General features: G+C 37.1%; 1 protein-coding gene across 2 annotated transcripts in view; it reads right to left on the reverse strand.

The window, feature by feature from the left end:
• The window catches only part of LUZP2 (leucine zipper protein 2), a 179,311-nt gene extending 165,861 nt beyond the window's left edge, over positions 1 to 13,450 (reverse strand). For both annotated transcript variants that reach the window (XM_034065547.1, XM_034065546.1), the window contains exon 1: positions 13,307 to 13,450. In XM_034065547.1, coding sequence (XP_033921438.1) covers positions 13,307 to 13,368 — 62 coding nt within the window. In that variant the 5' untranslated portion in view covers positions 13,369 to 13,450. The remainder of the gene's footprint in view (positions 1 to 13,306) is intronic.
• Positions 13,451 to 21,329: the final 7,879 nt, after the last annotated feature.

Consider the following 21,329-nt stretch of genomic DNA (forward strand, 5'->3'; position numbering starts at 1 on the left):
TCCCCACGGCCCCAGATTCAAGTAAATGCATGAACTTTATCCACAGGTCCCAAACCAAGAACAGAAGAGTATACTGGGAGGTTGTAAAACAATAAATTTACTGAAAAAAAAAGGAGACACCTGTGTATCACGCTTTCCACGTTTACTGTGGTTCCTTAGACTTTAAATTGTGTAATAAATCCTATGTGCATTAGCAAAAAATGGGGATTGTGGGGGATCAATATAAGAATTAAAGAATATAAAATAAAGAATTAAAAAGACAATCATATTTCACAGAAGAAGCCTCAGCGCAGTGCGATTTTCAGTATCAAAAAAAAATAGAGCTAAATATCAGAAGGCCAAACTGAAAAATAACCTGTAATCATCTTGCCTATATATAAGAAAAAGTTCTTCACCCAAAAATATCTTTGAGTGTTGCCTTGGTTTTAACTTTACTAAACAGACAGCCAATTTCTCACTCTTTCTTGTTCTCTCACTAATTTGTGCTAGAAGGATGCCCTTGAGAGCTTTACATTAATGCAAGAGTCATGGTGAGTCAGTGAAGTCAGTGGATGGTACAATGACTCCAAAGGTGTCAGATGGGTGTTTTTGTTAGTAATTACTGAAGGTGACCAAATAATTGATTTAAAGCTTCAGTCTGTACAGAGTTTGTAAAACAATGAAGTTTTGGAATGGTTGTTTTTACCGATTTTTTTTTATCCTAAAATATCTTAGTCCATGGTCCTCCCTCATTGGTAAGATGCAGTTACAATTCTGTTGCTATTTCTTACAAGACAGAAAGTTCTGTATTGTTTGTTCCACCAGAATTTTGAAACTAGGTATCAAACTCAGTCTTACACACACTATATACAAGGCACTTCAGCTGTTCAAAGTGGTTTCTGTATATAAAAGGAAGTCCTTTACCATCACAAAAGTAAACAAAAAAAAGCCCCCCAAAAAAGGGCAATTCAAACCATGAGTGGGCAAAGGACTGGGGTAGTGTGAGGGTCTGTACTTCAGACTGAAAGTCTATTCACTCTGAAATTTATTTCAGAGGTCCACAGTTGTGAACACTGGTCTTGTGAACATGGCCTGAAGTTTTAAAATGCATGTGCAACTACTAAGCAAAGATTAAGGGTGGGACAGAACAGATTTCTAACACTGTAATATCCACTTAAGTAATAATTTTGAAGTGTTTGTGACCTACTGGGATTTTTTGTTGTTTGGAATTTTTTTAAGATTAATCTTTAAAAGATTGCATCTTGATGGTCATTATTCATATATGTATATATATTTTCATAATTACTGAGTTATTTTATTCTATTATTCCTGCTTCAACATCTACAAGACAACTGAACCTCCAAAACCAATCTCCACTTCTTATACACACCCAAGGCTGTAGCAACAAACACTCGTATAGGTTTAACCAGGTAAAATTTCAGTACCAGACCCACCAATTCATTTGCTTTTATACCACTCATTTTTTACAATATTCCAAATGAAGATCTAATGGAAGTCTGGACCTTCTGAGCATTTTAAGAAATAGGTGTTTACACAAGCATATTAAGAATGATCCTTGGACTACTGCTGACCTGAAAACCTAAGTCAAATGAAGCAGGCATGACTCTAACCATGTCCATGCTTTTTATGAAGGCAGGATTTCATCAAGTTTTATAACTTAATACCCACACAGGCTCTTGGAGGAAGAGAATAACAGAAAACAAATAGAAAAAGAAATCTTCCTACTTATCTTCTCCACACAAAAATCTGAAGCTAACACAGACCACTTCATCAGTTCCAAATTATCTCAACTTAAAACAATGCTGCAAGGCATTGTAAGGATGGTAAAAGAATAAACACTGTTCTTAGCTCCTATCAACTCTCTTGCTGAAGTTATTATGGTATTGTTTAATACAATTTTACAGATAAGTATCTTTTAATCCCAGTGGTTTCTGAAAGGATATATCCCTAACAGTTGACTGAAAGCTTCCATTGCTTTACTCTCTTCCTTTCAATCCAGTGTAACATGGATCAAAAGGCTGAAGTACTGCAATGAGAAAATTATCATTGAAATACCCATTCAAAGACAGTGTTAAATCCTCAGCCATTGTAAATTAGGATAAGTACAAACAAACTAATCACAGGAGGTTACTAGTTCTATTATTTCTGAAATTACAGTATGATTACAGCATGGTAAGTGCAGCAGCTCTCAAGAAAATAAGTAGTGAAATGCATATTGATTACATGTAAATTTACCAACCTGTAATAACTGATACCTGTCAAAGAAGAGTAGACTGCCTAAATTTTATTAACAATTTTTTCCCATAATACCATTGCCTTGTCATTTATTACTTGTGTATCTATGACCACTAACCCCTTTTATTAAGGCCTTATCTCTGTATGTAAATATGATATGAAAACTGACATTTTCATTCATTAGCAAAGGTAACACAGGGATACCTTAAAGCCCAGCTATCCCAAGTAGTGTAAGGATGATTTTTTATTTCTTATTTTTAACTTTTGCTTCAGTATTTCTTTTATTATTACTCAAAAGCAGATGCAGGATTCTACTCATGCCACCTATTGGTCCACTCATGCTTGGACCCAATTTTATAAGCAGTCATTTTCAGTAGTGCCACTAATATTTTTAACATGGATTTAGAGGTTATAAGCACTTAAGATAACACTACTTCTTCAGCAGTGTTAAACCTATGCCATAATGGCAACAATTAATGGTCATTATCAACATAAATGTAATATTTGATTGAAATACAAGGCATGTACAGAAAGTTTTTATCCTTTCCACCAAAGTGCAAAAATGCCCAATTTAAAGGGTGCGAAAGTGTAAGTTAGCACAATAATTCCAGAATAATTTATTTGCCAGAAGCAATATTTCCTGGATAATTTCTTGCATTTTAAGGAAGCTGCATGTTAGTAAAACATTAAAGCCCAATGTCATCTGCACAAATAGTTTGATATTTTTACCTGCAAAAGGCAAATCCAAAGATTCAGCTGTTTTAGAGCATCTCATTCTATAAAAGCAAAAGTATATGTATTTATTCAAGCCACTGAGAAAAGACAGTCAAAAATCAATTTTTCATACTTCATTATGCGTTTACAACTAGAAATTCTTTACACAGAGGCACATATGCTATACATATTTATGTATTTTCCCTTGAGCAAAAGAGAACTTTTTACATTCAAAAAAAATACACTAATGGAATTGGATACAGTTTTGCAGTCTCTAGTTTCTTTTTATCAGCATCCACAAAACTGCTTTGGCATCTGCTCCAGATGAGGAGACTTTCCCACTGCCACTCTTTTTCATTAAATTAACAAGAAACATGTAAGAATTCTCTCCATCCTCATTAGTGTGTGGTAAGTAATAAACACTAAGGCAATTTCATACACACACGCATACAATCTATTCTTGTCTGTAGAACACTGAAAGATTTACCACTAAGTTAGCATTAGGTTTACATCATTTACGAGCTTTAAAGTGTATGGAGCACAGGTATCTGTAGCACAGGAGAAATACGTTCTATTGCCCTGGAATTATAGTTAGGGGCTAACTTTGTACTACTTTCTCATTAAGAAAATGCCAAGCCCTATTTTTAAATAACTTTTAAGCTTTTAAGAATTAAACCTGTATCAAAACTATAATTTCTAAATCAGAAGCAGTAACACAGAGAGCAGAAAAATTCTCATTTCCTCCAGTGTTTTCTCAGAGTCTACATACATAGCTTTTTAATTCCTCTTTGTATACAGGAGTTGCACCCGGATGTAGCTAGCCCCTGGTAATGTACCAGTAAATAGAGTATCTCTAGCCTTGTATCAACAATCAAAGTTATTCATTCACCATGTAATTTGCCTTTATCTATGTCCTTCTAAATTAATCTGTTCAAAATTGGTCTGTTTTCCTATCACCTTCGTTTGATATTGTACTTCATTATATCAGGTCCCAGAATAGCTATGGCATTTCTCACTTCTGACTTTGTATAGTGAAACCTCCCAACAGTTTCGCTGCAAATCAGGTGGTTGGGAGGACTGCTTGGGCATGCATTCTTGTTTCCAGCTTAGTCACCAAATGAATTGCTGCACACACATCTATTTATGTCACAAGAGCAAAGATTCTGTTACCTGTCTGAATATTATTCTAGAGGAATGGCTCAAGCTCTCTTAAGGATCATTTCATTTTGCAGAACAGTTTAATTGACTTCACACTGCTTCTTCCAAGTTTTTTCCACCTCCTTCTGGTAGCAACCATTCTTAAGCAGAGGTTTAATACAGTGCAACAAAACCTTCATGTTCCTGTAATGACTAAAAGTTATTGGGAAAGGTTTTCCATTACAAATAGAAGTACCATTTTACCATGCGATATAATCAAGTTGAAGCAGCAAAGAAACTTACTATCACCCTATAGTAAAGAGGAGTGAATCCTTTAATATTTAACCCTGACTCCTGTTATCAGCTTCTGTACATTACCTATTTGATGGAAATGGGTTAAGTCTTTCAGATTATGCTTGATAAGCCAGTGCTGGGGGATTCCTCTCTTACAAAGGAAATGTATATTCCTTAAGCACTCAGTTCTGGTATACATGTCCTGTGGTTCTTCAAAACAATTTCAGAAGTTATTTAAATTTTGTCAGGCTCGGTACTTCTGAAACAGGCGATATCACATACTATCACATTAAAACAGTTAGAAATGCAAGCTTTTCTGAGTCTATTTGAATAGCTGATTAGTATTTTTTAAAAATATGTTTTACCATTTAATTTTTACAGCAATTCAATTCTTTCTGCTTCCAGGAACAGACAACAACCTTCCCTTGAGCCACAAGAGCTGCACCTGAGCAGTAATTCAGGAAGGAACTAGTACGTTTGAAACAGAGGGAGGGATGAGTTAAAGAAAAATAGTAAATTAAATGTCTGCTTTCATAAACTTTCCTGAGCCAAATACAGCACATCTGTGTATACCAAACAGCAAACAGTTGCTTTACAAGTAAACAAAAGAGCAACTGCAGAGAGTCCCTGTTCACTAGCTGTGCCCTTGAGGAGTATTTTTTTCATACATCATTCATGTAGGAATGCAGAAATTTCACAGAAGGCATTATTTGAGACTGATTTTTCACCAAATATGACAGGCTGCATTGACTGCAAAGTTAGGGATGCTTAATGAAAGAAGCAGAAGGGAAGCAGGTTCTGACCCCCCCATTGCCCCATTGTGATCTAGGTACCATGGTTACAGTTTCATTTCCTAAGCTTTACCATTTACATTAAGCCAAACAACCTGATTACTCAGCTGAGAGTGAAACAAAGCAAGCAGCAAAGCTAGACTTTCTAAAAGAGGTCATGGTGGATTGCTAACAGTCAGGACAATTGGGTATCCCCCATATACAGCAGCAATTAAATAACAGGCTAATTATCAAAGGATATATCTCATTTGTGCTCATATCTAGTCAGTGTGGCCAGCATGCTGTCCCCTTCTGCAATTGCAGTGGCATCATCAGATTAGACTCAGATTTTGACATATAAAATAAAAATTAATCAACTAATCAGTTTCAGCAAAGCACCTCAGAGGTTCAGCTTGTTACTAAACACCCTGGTTGAGCTTCACCTCATGCTGAAAAATATTACATTCCAAAAAATGCTGTAAGCAAAGCAGTAGTAAAAATGATTTTATTACTCCATTTTCAAGAGAGAAATTCTCTTTCCACATCAAGCACACATTTCATTATGCTGCATCAGGAAGAAGAAACTTCCTCAACAGACAATCTAAAGCCACCCAGAGCACAGCTGCATTTCAGTCTTGTCAGCTATTATTTCTACACACTTTTTTCTATTCTCTTCTACATTTCTGTAAAGTCTCTCTTTCCCCCCCACCACACCCCCCCTTGCTTGTTGGCACAGGTTAGCCTGAAACAAAACACATGACTGTAAAATCATTCGCACGTGATGAGGATGGCCAACATAGGTGTATTATAGTATATTACTGGGCTTACTGTCACTCTGTACGTCCCTTGTTTGACTTGTTCTACCCAGCAGTTCTGAGGTACAAAGTCACAGCTCTGACTTCTGTACTCATTCATATTAACAAAATCACAGAAACACCTGAAAAGCAGTACCAAGTATTAAGAATCCACAGCTATATATGACTAGCTAATAACCACATATTGTTTACTACTTACAGCACCAGGGACTTTGTTTCCCCACCAACACCACACCAAGTTTTATCAAGACCCATAACAGCTAGTAAAATGTATTGTGTTATATTATAGTGAAATGAAATTACAGAGGCTATGCCCCACCATAAACCCCCATTTGCCTGTCCTTTCTTGATACTCCCGAAGTAAGAGCACAGTAACAATGCTTGTGATAACACACACAGTGCATAAACATGTGGTGGCCTAGAAGATTTTGCATGGATATGTTGGAAGAACTTCTGCTGCAGCTCCATCCTCAACTCAAAAGGAAAGGTGTTAGTTCTATCATTAGACAGGATGCAGCAAACAGGGGCTCAGTTTCCTAAGTGCTACACTGTATCTGGCAATCTGTTTTTCAGCTAGCTTCCCCTTACATAAGCAGCAAGTGGAAAGGAAACCTATTTCCTAGAAGGAAATCGTGAACATAAATCTACCAAATATAATAACTCTTAAGTAACAATGAGAAAAATACGTAAACGGCTGGAAAAAAACCAATTTGGGTGAAATACAGCAGCTGGCTGCATACTAGCCTTATCTTCCTATGGTAGCATGCAGAGACAAAACACAACTGATTTTTTTTGACACTTCTACTTTCCATAGAAGCTGTTGATCAGTATCGACAAGCAACTGAGAAAATGCACACCATACACACATATTTCTACAGCTTGTAAGTCACACACATTGATATCTCTCATGATTTAACAAAGCATTGTGTATTTCAATAAACACAGCAGAGACTTGAGAGGAAATGCTACAAAAAGCATTGTTAAGATGATACACAGGAGGTGTAAGGATTAATAAACACAGGAGTGACATGCACTAAGGGTTAAGATGAGTAAGTAATAGCACAAAAAGTAAAGGGACAAAAATCTGTAGCAGCACACAAAAACTGCTATTTGATTCAGTATCATATTTATTCTTAAGCATTCCTAAAAGATACTTGCCACTCCAATATGTTTGGAAAAGCAAATATAACAGTACACATCTCAAACCTGCACACAATATTAAGATTGAAATATACTACGAAAAATCTTTCTTCTTTCTGACAAACATACTTCTTGTCTTCCATACAAAGAACAGTTACAGATCTGACCCTTTACAAGACAGCTGATGCATACATTGTGCAAAACTAGACAATGAGAAGAAACACTGGCTTTGACAAGCTCCATTAATGAGATTTATTTGGCTGTAGTGGTACATCACAAGTATTACTGTCTGTGAACATCAAACCCACAATCTCGCAGAAAGTGGGATTACAAATTTAGATTAAAATTGCTTTATATTCTGCACTAGCTATAAATTAATACACGAGAAATAAACAGGGAAGTGTCAGCATCATAATTTCCCTAAACACAAAGAATACATTAAAATGTCAAAATTAACTCCTCAGCAAGTCTCCTGTACAGAAAAGCATTATACATAGCATAACAAGCAGAATTCCAACTGTTCTATTACATTAACACTGCATTCTAGAGATACTCATAATTTACCAAGATCACATGGAATTTCAAGAATATTTTAACTGTAGATTAGATAAAATCTAAAATAAGCCTTTCCTGAAGGTTATAATTTTTTTTTTGCGGCATCCTTTTTCCCTTCCTGCCCCTTTTTTTTTTCTTCTTCTTCCTTTTATATTCCAGAAATCAGAAACATAAATGACAAACCATCACAAAATAATCTATTTTTAGTATTTCTGGCCAAACTGAGAAATATTTTCTTTCTACATTTCTAATTTCGGTTGCTGAGCTTAAACCTGTAAAGCACTGTTAAGTATCTTAGACCAGGGGAATGGCTGTTGGGTTTTGGGGGGTTTGTTCTTTTAAACTGGAGTTCACAACTTGTCTCCCAGAAGAAAAAGGCTTTGTTTCACCAAATAGCTTCTAGGTTGCTGTATTAGGCACTTGCATGTAAGTCATCATAATAAAGCCATCACAATAAAGCAAAACACATTCCTTGAAATAATGGAGTTGTGCCCCTGGTAAATTTATCCCATTATGTTTAAATACAATTCAACAACAAAGCACATGGTTCTTTAGGTATAGTAAAGTCACAAGCCATATGCTAAATGCCACTTCTGTACCTCAAACATAAGTCCTTACAAGCCATTAACCAAACATGCATCATCATCCACATTGATAGGAATCGGAAAGCTTTCACGGCCCAGGAAGCTCAGGCAGCAAAAGTAAGCATGAAAGGAATTCTAAGCAGAAGACATTATAAAGATAATGCCCCTGTATTTCTGGAAGAATTCATAAAGCACAGTATTAAGAGAGTCTTTGTTATCCACCAAGCCTACAGCAAAAATGCATCACAGAATCCCATAATAATTTGTTTTGGAAGGGACCTTAAAGCTCATCCAGTTCCAACCCCCTGCCATGGGCAGGGACACCTTCCACTAGACCAGGTTGCTTCAATCCCTGTCCAACCTGGCCTTGAAATCGTTTCTGAAAGATTCTGAAGAAGTACCTTGCTACCACTCTGCAGAGTTGACCTTCAGTCTTGAGGAAAGGAAGGACACTGCTGAACCTCAGCCTGAGATGTCAGAAGTGGGAATCACTTTCGGCTACAGCCAACAGCATTAGAACACAGTGACCCTCATCCTTTCACTTCATGATCTAGAAAGGTATAGGGTTCCCTCTACTCTCATAGCAGTCCAAATGAAAAAGTTACTTTCAAAATTATATATAAATATACTTTGGATTGATTATAGCCCAAACACTGCTTCTAAGATGGGAAAGAGCTGGAGGACTAGAAACAAGGATTTTGAACATCCTCCATCTCTCCCCCAGCATAACAACATCAACGTTCCCCATCATCTTCCCTCAAGTCTCAGACTGAGTCCTTCACACACCTTTACCTTAGAGGAGGAGAAAATACTAGTGCTTTCATATTCCTTAAAAAAATAATTAACAAACCCAACAAACAAACAGTCAACCTTGAAAATATCCAGGAAAAAAGGAAGCACTTAAGTGGGGTTCTTATGTCTAATAAGGTAAGTGAATTCACTTCCAACAATAGACATACACCAGATCAACTCCCATAAGCTTGTTGACCAACATCCACCTGCCAGAAATGAGCACACTACTTAGTTTTCCCACAAAAAACTACAGTTTACAGATTGCTTTGTCACATCAGTGTAGTAAGACTGCCAGTGAACTGCACTTGCAGAAAAAAACAACCATTTCTCTGCCATTAAAAGAAATTGGTTTTTACAGCCCTGTTGTCTGTGTATACATTTAATGAGTTGTTGTAGTAGTAATATTGTTATTAAAGTACATCCTGTTGGTTTTATGGTCCTGTTCTCAGCTATAAAGCATTTTATTTAGATAACACTATTCAATGTCTTGAATCTTTGTCATATTTCATATGTAGAAGAAAGGAATTGGCTGTCAGGGGGGGAGGGAAAATAAAAAAGCAAGCTCTGTTTCACATCAAGCTTCATTATCCTTTGGAGAAAATAATTTTTTTTTTAGTGATCAAAGACTGAAGTATCCAATCTTTCAATAGTAATGTTCAGAAAACTGTCCCTTTTGCTAAAAGTAGGGAAGTCTTGTTAGCCAAGATAGTTTGGACCAAAGATCTTACATACTAAGCCAAATTACTAACTTCATGCAAGCATTCCCTTCTACAGATAGTTTTCCAGTCAGAATGCTTTGGTGTCTGGGGCCACAAAAACACCAAGTGGCTGCAGAATCAGACCCTCAGCTTATCATACACTCAGTGAGACCCATTCCCTAAGTAGTATTAAAGAACTATGCTGCCTTCAGCACAGTGTGACAAAAGTAACACACAAACATCACTTTACATGTGCTAAAAACCAAAATGTCCAAGGAAATAAAAAAGTGGACAGGATAAGACAAGCTTCAAAGAGGTTCCACCAAGTTAAATTCACCTTCAAAAACATTCCCCTGAACTTTGCATGAGACTACTGCAACCAAATGGAAATATGACAGTCACCGTTGTGTTTCAAAGCTGCACCAAAACCAAGTTTAGACAATACAGAAAAGATTATTCATGACAAAAATATGAACTTTCTGTAATCTGACAGGCATCTGGTTCACACCTATGATTTCAGACCATGCTGACAAGTCAGCTGCGCACAGTTCTGAAAATCATAAGTTAATACTGAACACAGTCTTAGAAGCGATAGTTGTATATTTTTCTCTCTTTGACAATACTATAAAATAGGAAAAGTGACATGTTGTGTTAACATAGCTAAACTCATCAGTTCATGTTTGTTTACAATAAGGCTTGAACACATGCTGAGCTCTTTCCAAACTATTCCCATGACATGATGCAAAGATGGCATCATCACATGAGAAGTAACAAAAAGTAGCAGCTGTCCACCTCTGCAGCAAGTACTGTGCTGGCTGATTTCAGCACCAACATATGAAACTGAGATACTGTACCAGCTTCAAGATAAATAATTCCTCACAATGGAAAACTTTCTGTGCTGCAAAACTGATGCTTTGCCTTCACTAAGCACTTTCACACAGCAGGATTATCAACCTCTGCTTTCTGCAAACACAACCAATCATGCAAACCTACTCTGACCAATGAATTAACCATGTCTACAAGTAATACTGCCACAGACAGAACTGCCTTCTGCTGAAGAATAAAACAATCGCTTTCCAGTAGATGGCATATTGATAGCACCATATCATTTTTTAAACTTATGTGCTCTTGAAAAATTACTCTATGTCCTACACAGACAGTTCAAAATCAAGTGACAGAAAGCAACTGCTGAACAGAGTAGTCCAGGGCTTTTGTAAGTATCCTACTCCACAGCAGAGTTTCAGTCTCCTTTTTAACAACAGCCAATCTGGTATCAAAAGCAAAACTTCACTTTGCAACACATACTGTGCCTGGGGGAAATTTTAACTGGACTTTCACATTGATAATTTTCATCCCTCAGCTACACAAACATACAAATCACCATGTGCCACAAAAATTATACTCTTGTGATCAGCGATACTGTTCATAATTAGGATTCACGTGCCAACTTAAACTTCGTATTCTTACCAACTGTTCTTGAAAGGTGGCAACGGTCTTCAATTTTTTTTGTTTTACAGTTATCAAGCATGTGCTACAGTTCATTTTTCATACACGTATTATCTTCTCAAGAAGATGAAGATCTGCTTTTAGGGCTTTATCTTGTCCCATCTTAGTCCCCTAAATGTCCAAGTAGTTTGCAAGACACTTCACAAAACCAAGAAAATACAAACATTTAGAATGGTTTTCCATATCTTTTTCCACTACAGTTTCATCTGCAAAAGTTCATGCAAGACATAAACCTTCATTTGCAAAAGCTGGCTTGGTGCTTTCCTCCACTTTCTAACTCTGACGTAATTTAACAGAGAATATATCACTCTTATACAAATGTAAAATTATTTATCCAAATTGCCAAGAATTTTTATTGAATGTTTCCTTAGACCACTTGCTATAGCAGCATGGATAATATCACAATGTATTACAATATCCTTCCGAGTGTTCTGTTTCAAAGAATATCAGAGCGGCTAATATGGACTGGCACTGTGGAGTGTTATCCCAAAAAAAATTATTCCTTCTTCATCAATAACATCCCCCTCCAAAAAAGTAAAGCGTTTAAGTGAATCATTTTGATATTCCCAATTTCCCCCTGCATTCGGGCTTTTTTCTCACCAGAGATTTTCAGTTATTACCTCCCCATGTTGGAGCATCCTGCTCTCCCTGATTTTGAGTACTTGCAGTCACACACTACTTATTTGTCAGTGACCATTTAAGGCTTAAAACGTGCAGCGTTTCTGCAAAAAGCTGCTTCCATGCTGATTTTACAGGAAGAGACGAAGAATAAGGGAAAAGACGCATTTCCCTGATGAAGGTACACACATATATCTTCTAGTAATATGCTTTATGGACTTACTACTAACTACCCTACAAACTTCTAGCACAGCAGAGAAACAGCAGTCAAAATTTGGGCTTGGTTTTCTGACAAGTAACTGGAAGTCTGAACCAAGAGCAGTGTCATAGAATCATAGAATAGTTAGGATTGGAAAAGACCTCAAGATCATCTAGTTCCAACCCCCCTGCCATGGGCAGGGACACCTCACACTAAACCATATCACCCAAGGCTTCATTCAACCTGGTCTTGAACACTGCCAGGGATGAAGCATTCACAACCTCCCTGGGCAACCCATTCCAGTACCTCACCACCCTGACAGGAAAGAATTTCTTCCTTAGATCAAGTCTAAACCTCTGCTGTTTAAGTTTCAACCGGTTACCCTTTGTCCTATCACTACAGTCCCTAATGAATAGTCCCTCCCCAGCATCCCTGTAGGACCCCTTCAGATACTGGAACAAAGCTGCTCCACAGGGTGTTAACTTTCCATCTGTGTAAATCAAGACATCCAGGATAGAGTGTCTCAGCTTTATCTTTTCTTTTCTGAACATGTTATGTCTACAGCATGGAAATGTTACTATCTCTGAGCAAGTGCACAGTATACATTATCTTATCAGAACACTGCATGGTCAGGACAAGGTTTTATTTTTAAGCTGCAGTTGGTTTTGTTCCTGTTTTCTCCGTGACTATACTTGCAGGGAAAGGAATACTTCTGGATTGCAGCAACTTCTAAACACGCTGACATAACGGTGCAACATCTCCCCAGCATTTCACAGGTAAAAAAGGTAAGCCCTATGTTCAGAGTAAGTCTATGTAAGTCTATGTTCAGATATCAAAACCTGAACCGAGATGAGACTGGTCTAGTGTTTCTGGGTATTGCACTCTGTAAGGCAAAACATTAGCATGTTCTCGATTTCAGACGGTTGGCTTCCCTATTTCCAATGAAACAGTCTATCCGGTTTTACTGCTGTATATGTAAAGCTTACGTTCGTTACTGCCTTATATCACACACACTGTAGGTCAACTTATACAGCTCTTTTACATCATTAGTTAAAAAAAAAAAAACCATACAAACACCCAGAGACGACTCAGTATCTTTCAGAGAATCAGGAGGTGAAGAGAGCAGAATCAGGCAACCTATCTGCTCTAAACTTCCTGCCCCAGATGACATCTCTATTATTTCACGAAAGCACTAAATCTAAAAAACAAAGAGCAAACAAACCAGGAAACTCTAAGCAAAATAGCTCACCTAGCGCCGAAGACCAGTGCGGGGAAAAGAAGCAGCAAGTAATATGCAGAGATGAATTTCATGCTGGAGCTCCTCTGGTGCGTTCTGTTCCTCACTCAGCTGCTCTCAGCGACTCTTCCTTCCTCCTCCTGCCGAGGCGGCTCCCAAGCAGAGCCTCGCCCGGAGCTGGGGGAGGTTCCCTCGCTCCGCTGGTGCCGACACAGCGGGAACAGCGAGCGCCGCGGGGGATGGCAGCAGACGCCGCGTCCCCCCCCTTCCCTCTCCCCCCGGCTTCAGCCCCGGCACCGCGATGGCAGGGACACGGCGAGGGTTGGGTACAGACTGCAGCGAAGTCGCTTCGGAGCTGCAGCAGGACACACAGGGGAAACGCTTCCTGAAGAAAAGGGGTCAAAAAGAGAAAGAAAGAACAGGAAAAAAGGAAAGAGAGAAGAAAAGGTGGTGAAATAGGGGCAAAAGGGGAGAAATGGAGGAAAAGGAGGAAAAAAGGGGGGGGGGGGAAGAGAATAAAGAAGTAAAAGGAAAATAATGAGAAAGAAAGAGAGAGAGAAAGAAAGAAAGAGAAAAGGAAAGGAAATAGAAAATAAAAAAGAGAAAAAAAGGAAAAAGGAAAATAAAGACAAGAAAATAAAAAAGAAAAGAGAAAAGAAAGAAAAGAAATGGGAAAAGAAAATAAGGGAAAAGACAAGAAAAGAAAGAAAAAAAAAAAGAAAAAAAAGAGAAAATTAAGAAAAGAATAAATAAAGAAAAGGGAAAAGAAAAAAAAAGAAGGAAAAGAAAGACAAGAAAAGAAAAAAAGAAAAAAAAAGGGAAAAAAAAGAAGAAAATAGAAAAGATTACCATGAAACCCCTACCACTATTTAGTGTCTTTATTTGAAGTGAATCCAGACAAAACAGATAACCCAAAGGCAGGGATAGTCTCAAGCAGGTGTCAAGACACAGCTCAGCCTGACACTGCATCTGTAAAGGCATCTTGTCTGCGAAGCCGGAGTTCAGAAGTTACTGTTTCAGTGAAGTATTCATTTACCCCAGAACCACACCAGGTTGAAGCCAAGAGAATCCTAAATAGTACTTTCAAACAGTGATGTCATCATTAAATGCCCTTCATCCCTTGAAGCACCTGATAAGGCCTTCAGAACAATTTTCCTGCTTTCCCTGTTTATATGTTGTCTGGTCTTAATTTCCTTTTAAATAAATCTGTGTTGGTTAAAGATGTTTTCAGACTTTAAAGTATTCCTCACCTTGACACAAGTGAAGCTGATCAGATGGCAGATGATGTCAAGGTTTAATAAACAAAAATCATCTTTCCCTGCAGTACAAAAAAAACCCAAACACACAAACAAAAACCACAAAAAGCCAGACAAAAAATCCCAAACAAACTTATCTACAAGTGAATGAAGTGAGAACATTATAAGCAGGAGTTCTGGTCATCTATGTGCTTTCCTGGCCATATGAAAGGCCATCCAGGAGCTATGTTATACATCAGAAGCATAAAATAAAAGTTTCCATAGCTTCAGCTGGTGTGTAATTGCATCCAACTGTTTATTGAGGAGTAATTTTGAATGCCATCAAAGCATATTCACTGTTTGAAGTGAATGGAAACCTTGCTGAATTTAGTATTGACCCTAATAAGATATTCACATGGCATACAAATAGAATTAATAAATTAAATAACTGGTTACATTCCTTATCAGTAAACTGAAAAGGAAGGGACAGAAAAAGAAGAAAACACAATGCACATAACCAACAACAAAAAAATTAATGTTTCTGACATCAGTTCCTTGTGTCCCAAATCTAGTGTCTGTTTTCAGCACACCTGGCAGCATGTTCTATTCAACCATATTAATTTAAATCAGCATTTATTGTTATTTTGGTGCTACATACCAGCATGAAAGAATAGTCATGTTACCATGGATACTTATGATAGAACAGTGGAAAGGTCATAAAAAGAGGAGTCAGCTTGTTATTTTCTCTTCCAGAAAAAAAGCCAACCTTTCCCAAGCTACCGAGCACCTCACAGCCAAGGACCAAGGCACTTCCACTTTTCCCTTAGTGTGCACACAGACAGGGAGGGACAGAAGGGAAGGTATCAGTGCATCAAGGGAGTAAATGATGTCTGATGATGCTAAGTGAGCTGAAGTGTGAAATTTTGCAATGTAAGAATGTATTTATTTAATTCTATTACTACTCTTTTTTTTTTTAATAGAGAGGCCTCCTGCTAAGTCCTGGTTTCATGTCAAATATTTTACTATGCTTTCACAGGAGAACCATCTCCACAACTGGTTTAGTGGCTGCAATACCGGTAGTCTGAATCCATAATAGTGCTACATCACTAAATTAGGTATTAGGAAGAAGTTTTCCCTGTGAGAGTGGTGAGGTACTGGCACAGGTTGACAAGGGAAGCTGTGGCTGCCCCATCCCTGGCAGCGTTCAAGGCCAGGTTGAATAGGACCTGCTCTAGTGGAAGCTGTCACTGCCTGTGGCGGGGGATTGGAAGTGGCAAGCTTTAAGGTCCCTTCCAACCTAAACCAGTCTATGATTCTCCTTTCTGATCCAAATCAATTGAACAATTATCAAGTTTCTGTGCTTACTAATGCTACTGCTTCAATGAGAATATTCTACAAAGACTTTCACAGCTTAGTTTCAGCCTATGAACACCTCAAGGACTCAGTGTAAAGGATTTGTAGCAAGCTTTCCCACCCCAGGTCAGGCCACACAAGCTGGGGCTCAGAGATCGCAGCAGGGGCCAAGAAGGGAGTGAAGCAAGTGTAACCCTAATCATTGACATACATCCAGATGAAACTGTATTACTGTGGAGGGAAATGCTCAGCCGGCAGGTAGGACAATAGAAAACCTGCATTTTTAGAGGCAAACTTCTTTAATTAAGGACCAAGCACTTAATCTTAAATGCTACTCTTGTCAGACTTGATTGTGCTCAAGCTGCTTGCCTGAAGACATTGAAAAAAGCATCCTTTATCCCCTCATATTCAACTAACTGACCTTGATCTGGAGCTTTGTATTGTTTTGATGTTTGGTGGATTTTCTTTCGGTTTGTTTTTTAGAGGTGTATTTTAACAGCGTAACGTGTTACTTAAGAATAACACATACCAAAAAATGGAAAAGAACTGTTTGCAGATTTTACTGTATAGTCAATTTTTTTAGTGCTGCATACTCTTAAAGCAAGATCAAACATTAATGTATAACAAATTCAAAGACCTTGACTATAAATATTCCATATAAACACACTAGACATGTGGAAGCCTTAAGAAAGATCATATTTTCATTTGTATAACTAAAGGCTTTCCATTTCTTGGCTCAAATTTATTGCCAGTCTTACTAAATAAATAATTACTCCTAGATTAGCAAGCAGAAGGTGATTACACATGCTTTTACAAATAACCATAGACAGAAAATATAAGTAAGAAGAAAACAATAGAACTATTGCTGCAAAATTCCAAAGCATTTCAAACACCAGTTGTCACGCAGGTTCTTGCAAGTTTGGCTAAATATACTGATAGTGTAGGAATATCATTGCTTACTTCAGAAAGGAAAAGGAATCAACTGTCTCCCTTGGCAAAAGGCAGCACAAGCTTCTGCTTGCCAGAGCAGAAAGACATCCACTTATGCCTGTACTTATGTAGTAACTGCTCTAACAGGAGTCCTATAATTTAATTTTCATTCTTTGGAAATAATGGTAATGAAAGAAGAAATAATGAAGTTATGGTGTATATTATATTCAGTTATTTTGAATGCATATATGGTAATAGAAATTTCTATAAATATATTTAACAAAGACTATTAACATATCTCACTGTTGAATACTAAAATTCTGAATATTGAAGCCTTCACAAGACTTGGCACAAAAGATTTCAAGAAGAATAAAGGCACAACCATTAGAGAAAATCCAGTACATTTTATTTCAGGGTGCTTTACAAATGCAATTAGGAAATACATATTTGTGAAAGGAATCTACAAGAGATTCAAAGCCATGGGCTCAACTCAGCTATTCCAATTTCTTATCCAGTGCTTGGTGAATCAGACTATGTTATGATGTAGACAGCATATCACCACTGCAGAGTGCCACCTTTTAAATATATTTGTATATGTGTGTGAATACAAAAATTCACATACATATTTTCACTGAACTGACGCACCAGTTTAGGTAACTAGAACAGTGACTTAATGCATTTTTACGCATTCTGTACCACATACTGAATTTCTGTGTCTTGAGAAGACTAGCCAGACACACCAAGCTCCCAAGTAATAAAATCATCTCTGAAATACAGCATGATTAGTAGCATCTTATCTTTGTACAAAGCCACAGACATCAGTACTCTCTTCTCTAGAATGACTGTTGTGAGCTAGTTAACGTTACACACCTCAGGAATGCAAGATGAGTGTAAGTAGAGTTCTGAGGCAGCATTACTTGTTGAGCAGGAGCAGAAGAGACAAAAAACTTAGAGGGGACACTTCTTCAGCTCTTATCCATGTGTCTTTCTCCCCCTGAACAAAGATTTCACTTTAACTTTGAAAACAGATTTGACATTCCTTTTCCCAGTTTTTCTTCTGCTTTTCCCACTTCATCTTCTCATTTCTTTCTCCTCAGTGGAGAATTTCCCTGCCTTTGGAAGCACTCTTTGATTTAACTAAACTCTTGCCAAATCTGTTAAGCAACAGAAGGGCAAAATGGTCTCACCAAAATAGGAAGGCATAGCATAAGTCTCAGGAAGGAGCATTTCCATATACAATTTCAACACTCAATATTTCAATATACAAGTACAAATACAATCAGCACAAACATGTTCATAGAACTAACACATGCAGCTTATTCTTGATTGAAACCTGACACACTAAAGATACCATTTTGTGAGATAATAGGTTTGGGGTGACAGATTCCCATCTCAATCTTCAACATGCAGGCTTTTCTAAACACCACAAAATCCATTTTCTCTGAGTGGTGAACCCCTGGAGACTAGCTTGCATGGCAAATGAAGGTACTTGAGTGTCAAATGTGAGTAAAGAGTGTGGAAGAGTTTCTCGCACTGTCTTCTTCAGAAGCATCTATTCCTTTTTCATTTAAAAGTATATATTTCAGGTGAGATTGGATATTATTACCTCTCAGACATATACCCAGAGCCACATGTAATACTGCAGGACTTGATCCAACTACTACATACATAATAAGAAGTCATCCTAGGATATCAGAAAACAGAACAACAAAACCAACTTGCTTGAGAATTTCTGGACTTCCCTATATGGATCAGAATTAACAGTGCTGAACCATATATCTACATTTAAATTTGTATGCGGTAAAGGGAGGAGGAGAAGAAAAGAGATAAAACCAAGGGAAATCCTGTCCTTTACTACTTGCTGCATAAATTGTGCCAACATAAGAACTAGGATCAACCCTCCCCATCTACAAATGACCTGCAGTATACTACTTGGTATTAGAATACTTGAAGCTTTCTTTTTTGGGGGGGGGGGGGGGGGAAAGCTCTGCTTCAGAAGCTGTTACAAATGCCTCTCTGTTCCCATCTAAAACAAGTCTTTCCTGATAACTTGTAGTTGCTGTTGCATGTCCTGGTGTTTATTTAGACCCCAATGTACCAAGCACTTCAAAGTTTCAAAGAGGCCTCTTTCATTTTGTAGCTACAGGGACAGAGATTCAAATCAATCATGCCACCAGGTTCACCAAGGTCATAGAAAAAAAAGAGTTAGAACATATTCAGAAACACTGCTTCAGTCAGCAGTCACTGACATTAAAACTACCTTTTTTAGCACCTCAGAGCTGAGATTTGCTTTTCTCCAGTAGATACCTCAGGACAAACTGTCCTTTTCAACATTGTTGAGGTCAGCATAGATTCAGAACTGAAGACAGAAAAAACCCCAACACACGCATAACAAGGTGGTTTGACAATCTACATACAGGTCCATGAAAGAATTATTTCTGTTTAACTCTGAAACTATTTCTTTTTTAATTTAATAAATATTGTATGAAGCTGGAGAAATTTGACCTCTATAAAACAAAAGCTACCTGATAATCATTCCAGACAAAATAGAAATCAAATCTCAGGAACAATCTGTTTTTCCATTCCTGTGAGACTAATTGGTTTAAAAACTGAAAAGATTAAGCAATAGGATTTTAATGATTTTTTTTAACAAAACAAGGAAAGAATAACAAATTTCCATCACATCTGAGTAGTTCTGGAATGGTCAAGAATCATTCTTACCAGTTTCACAATGCATGGACTTATTCTGGGTATCAGGCTCAATAGACTTCAGAGTATCTTAAAAATTGTTTTAAAGACTTGTTTCCATTTCAAAATATTTTTTTTTTTAATTTTAAAATCAGTTTGCTGTTCCAGAAGGCTTTTCTAATACTTTTTTGGTCCATAAGACTGAATTTGGCTAATAACAAACGATGGTGTTTATCGTGAAAGCAGAGTCCTAAGAAAACTGTCTCAACATAGATAAGTATATTTAGCACCAGTTCATCAGACCATCCAAATTTTTTCACTTAGGAATTAAGACACTGATTAAAAGTCCCTTGAAAAGCTGAACAAATATTCTTCTTTAAAACATTTATAGTCCTTTAACAACTTTGCTCCATGCTCACCCCTCCACCTTAATTTAAAAGGCTAAAGGTATATAGGCTGGTACCTATGCTTAGGTGTAGGGCAGATGATCTTTCAGTATATTTGGATCCTAACTGACCACCAGTTTTAAAAACAAAAAAAATGTAAATGAAAGAGCCATGTGTAGAAAGCAATGAAATCCAATTAAATCAGTTGTAAACCATTTGGTCTTCCAGAGCTATAATGAGATTGAATGTGATCTAAGAGAGAATTATTACAACAGTCATGAAGATATTTCAGTCCTGAACTTTGCTAACATTCCAATCCAAATGATCTGAATTTCAGAGATTGTATCTGTACTTCTCAGACTACCCAAAGTACTTAAGCATTTTTGGAAAATCCACATATAATTTTGTCACCATTTACCTGTTGGGAACCTATGGTGTGTAATAATTTGAAACAATCAGAGGGGGTGGAGGTGGAAATCACACAGAGAAACTGCTGTTGATAAGCTGCTCCTAAGAAAGTCTTGCATTACTGTATTCCTGACTTCATATTAAATAACATCAGAAGTAGTCTCTTGAAAGTATAAATGAAGAGTCAGAGAATGCAATATAACAACTAGCAGCGTAGAAGATACACATATAAACCATACCTACATTATGTCATTCTGAAACTGCTATGGCTATTTATGATGGTCATATTTTCCACTTTATTCTATACTTATTTGCTTTACTGTGGTGTTCATAATATAAAAGTTGTTATAGGGTTTTTATGGCCAAATAAATGTTACTTTAAAAGACTGAATAAGAGAATGTTCCATGATTTCTCTACAAAGCTATAGATAGAACATGTGTGCTGATATTCATACCAGCGATACATGTGTTCCTTCCCCTCTGCATTAACTTCTCCTAATAAAGTAGGAGTGTAAGGGTTTAATCAATAATTAAATTTCTTTGATTAAATAGTACGAATTTCCTAATATTTTGAACTGTTTTCTCTTAAACCCTGTCAAAAAAATTATTTTTAAAAATCTAGAACTCCATCCCTACTTCAAAATTGATTAGACATGACAATGCATTAAGATTACACTATCAAGGCCATATCAAAATGTCATTAATACAGAATTAATGGGAAAATGTGAAAATTGCTATCAAGGCTGAGATTTTCACACTAATATTATAATTGCATCATTAAAAAATCTTGACTATCTCTGATTTATAATGAACGATATCACTTTTTACAAAACCCACAAAGAACAGTCTGAAGCAGTCATGTCAAACTACGCCCAGATGGTTCCACTAACTTCAGAGAAACCACTGGGTTTTATTTTCTCAAAATATGGCCTAAAACTGATTCATATCACTTAAGAATTATCTTGTACTCTCTTTTCTAATTTGCAGTTCAAATTAAAGCCAGTATGTATATCAAATTAGACACCTAAGTGGCAA

The sequence above is a fragment of the Melopsittacus undulatus genome, chromosome 8 (genome assembly GCF_012275295.1).
Source record: "Melopsittacus undulatus isolate bMelUnd1 chromosome 8, bMelUnd1.mat.Z, whole genome shotgun sequence".
In the NCBI taxonomy this organism is placed as follows: domain Eukaryota; kingdom Metazoa; phylum Chordata; class Aves; order Psittaciformes; family Psittaculidae; genus Melopsittacus; species Melopsittacus undulatus.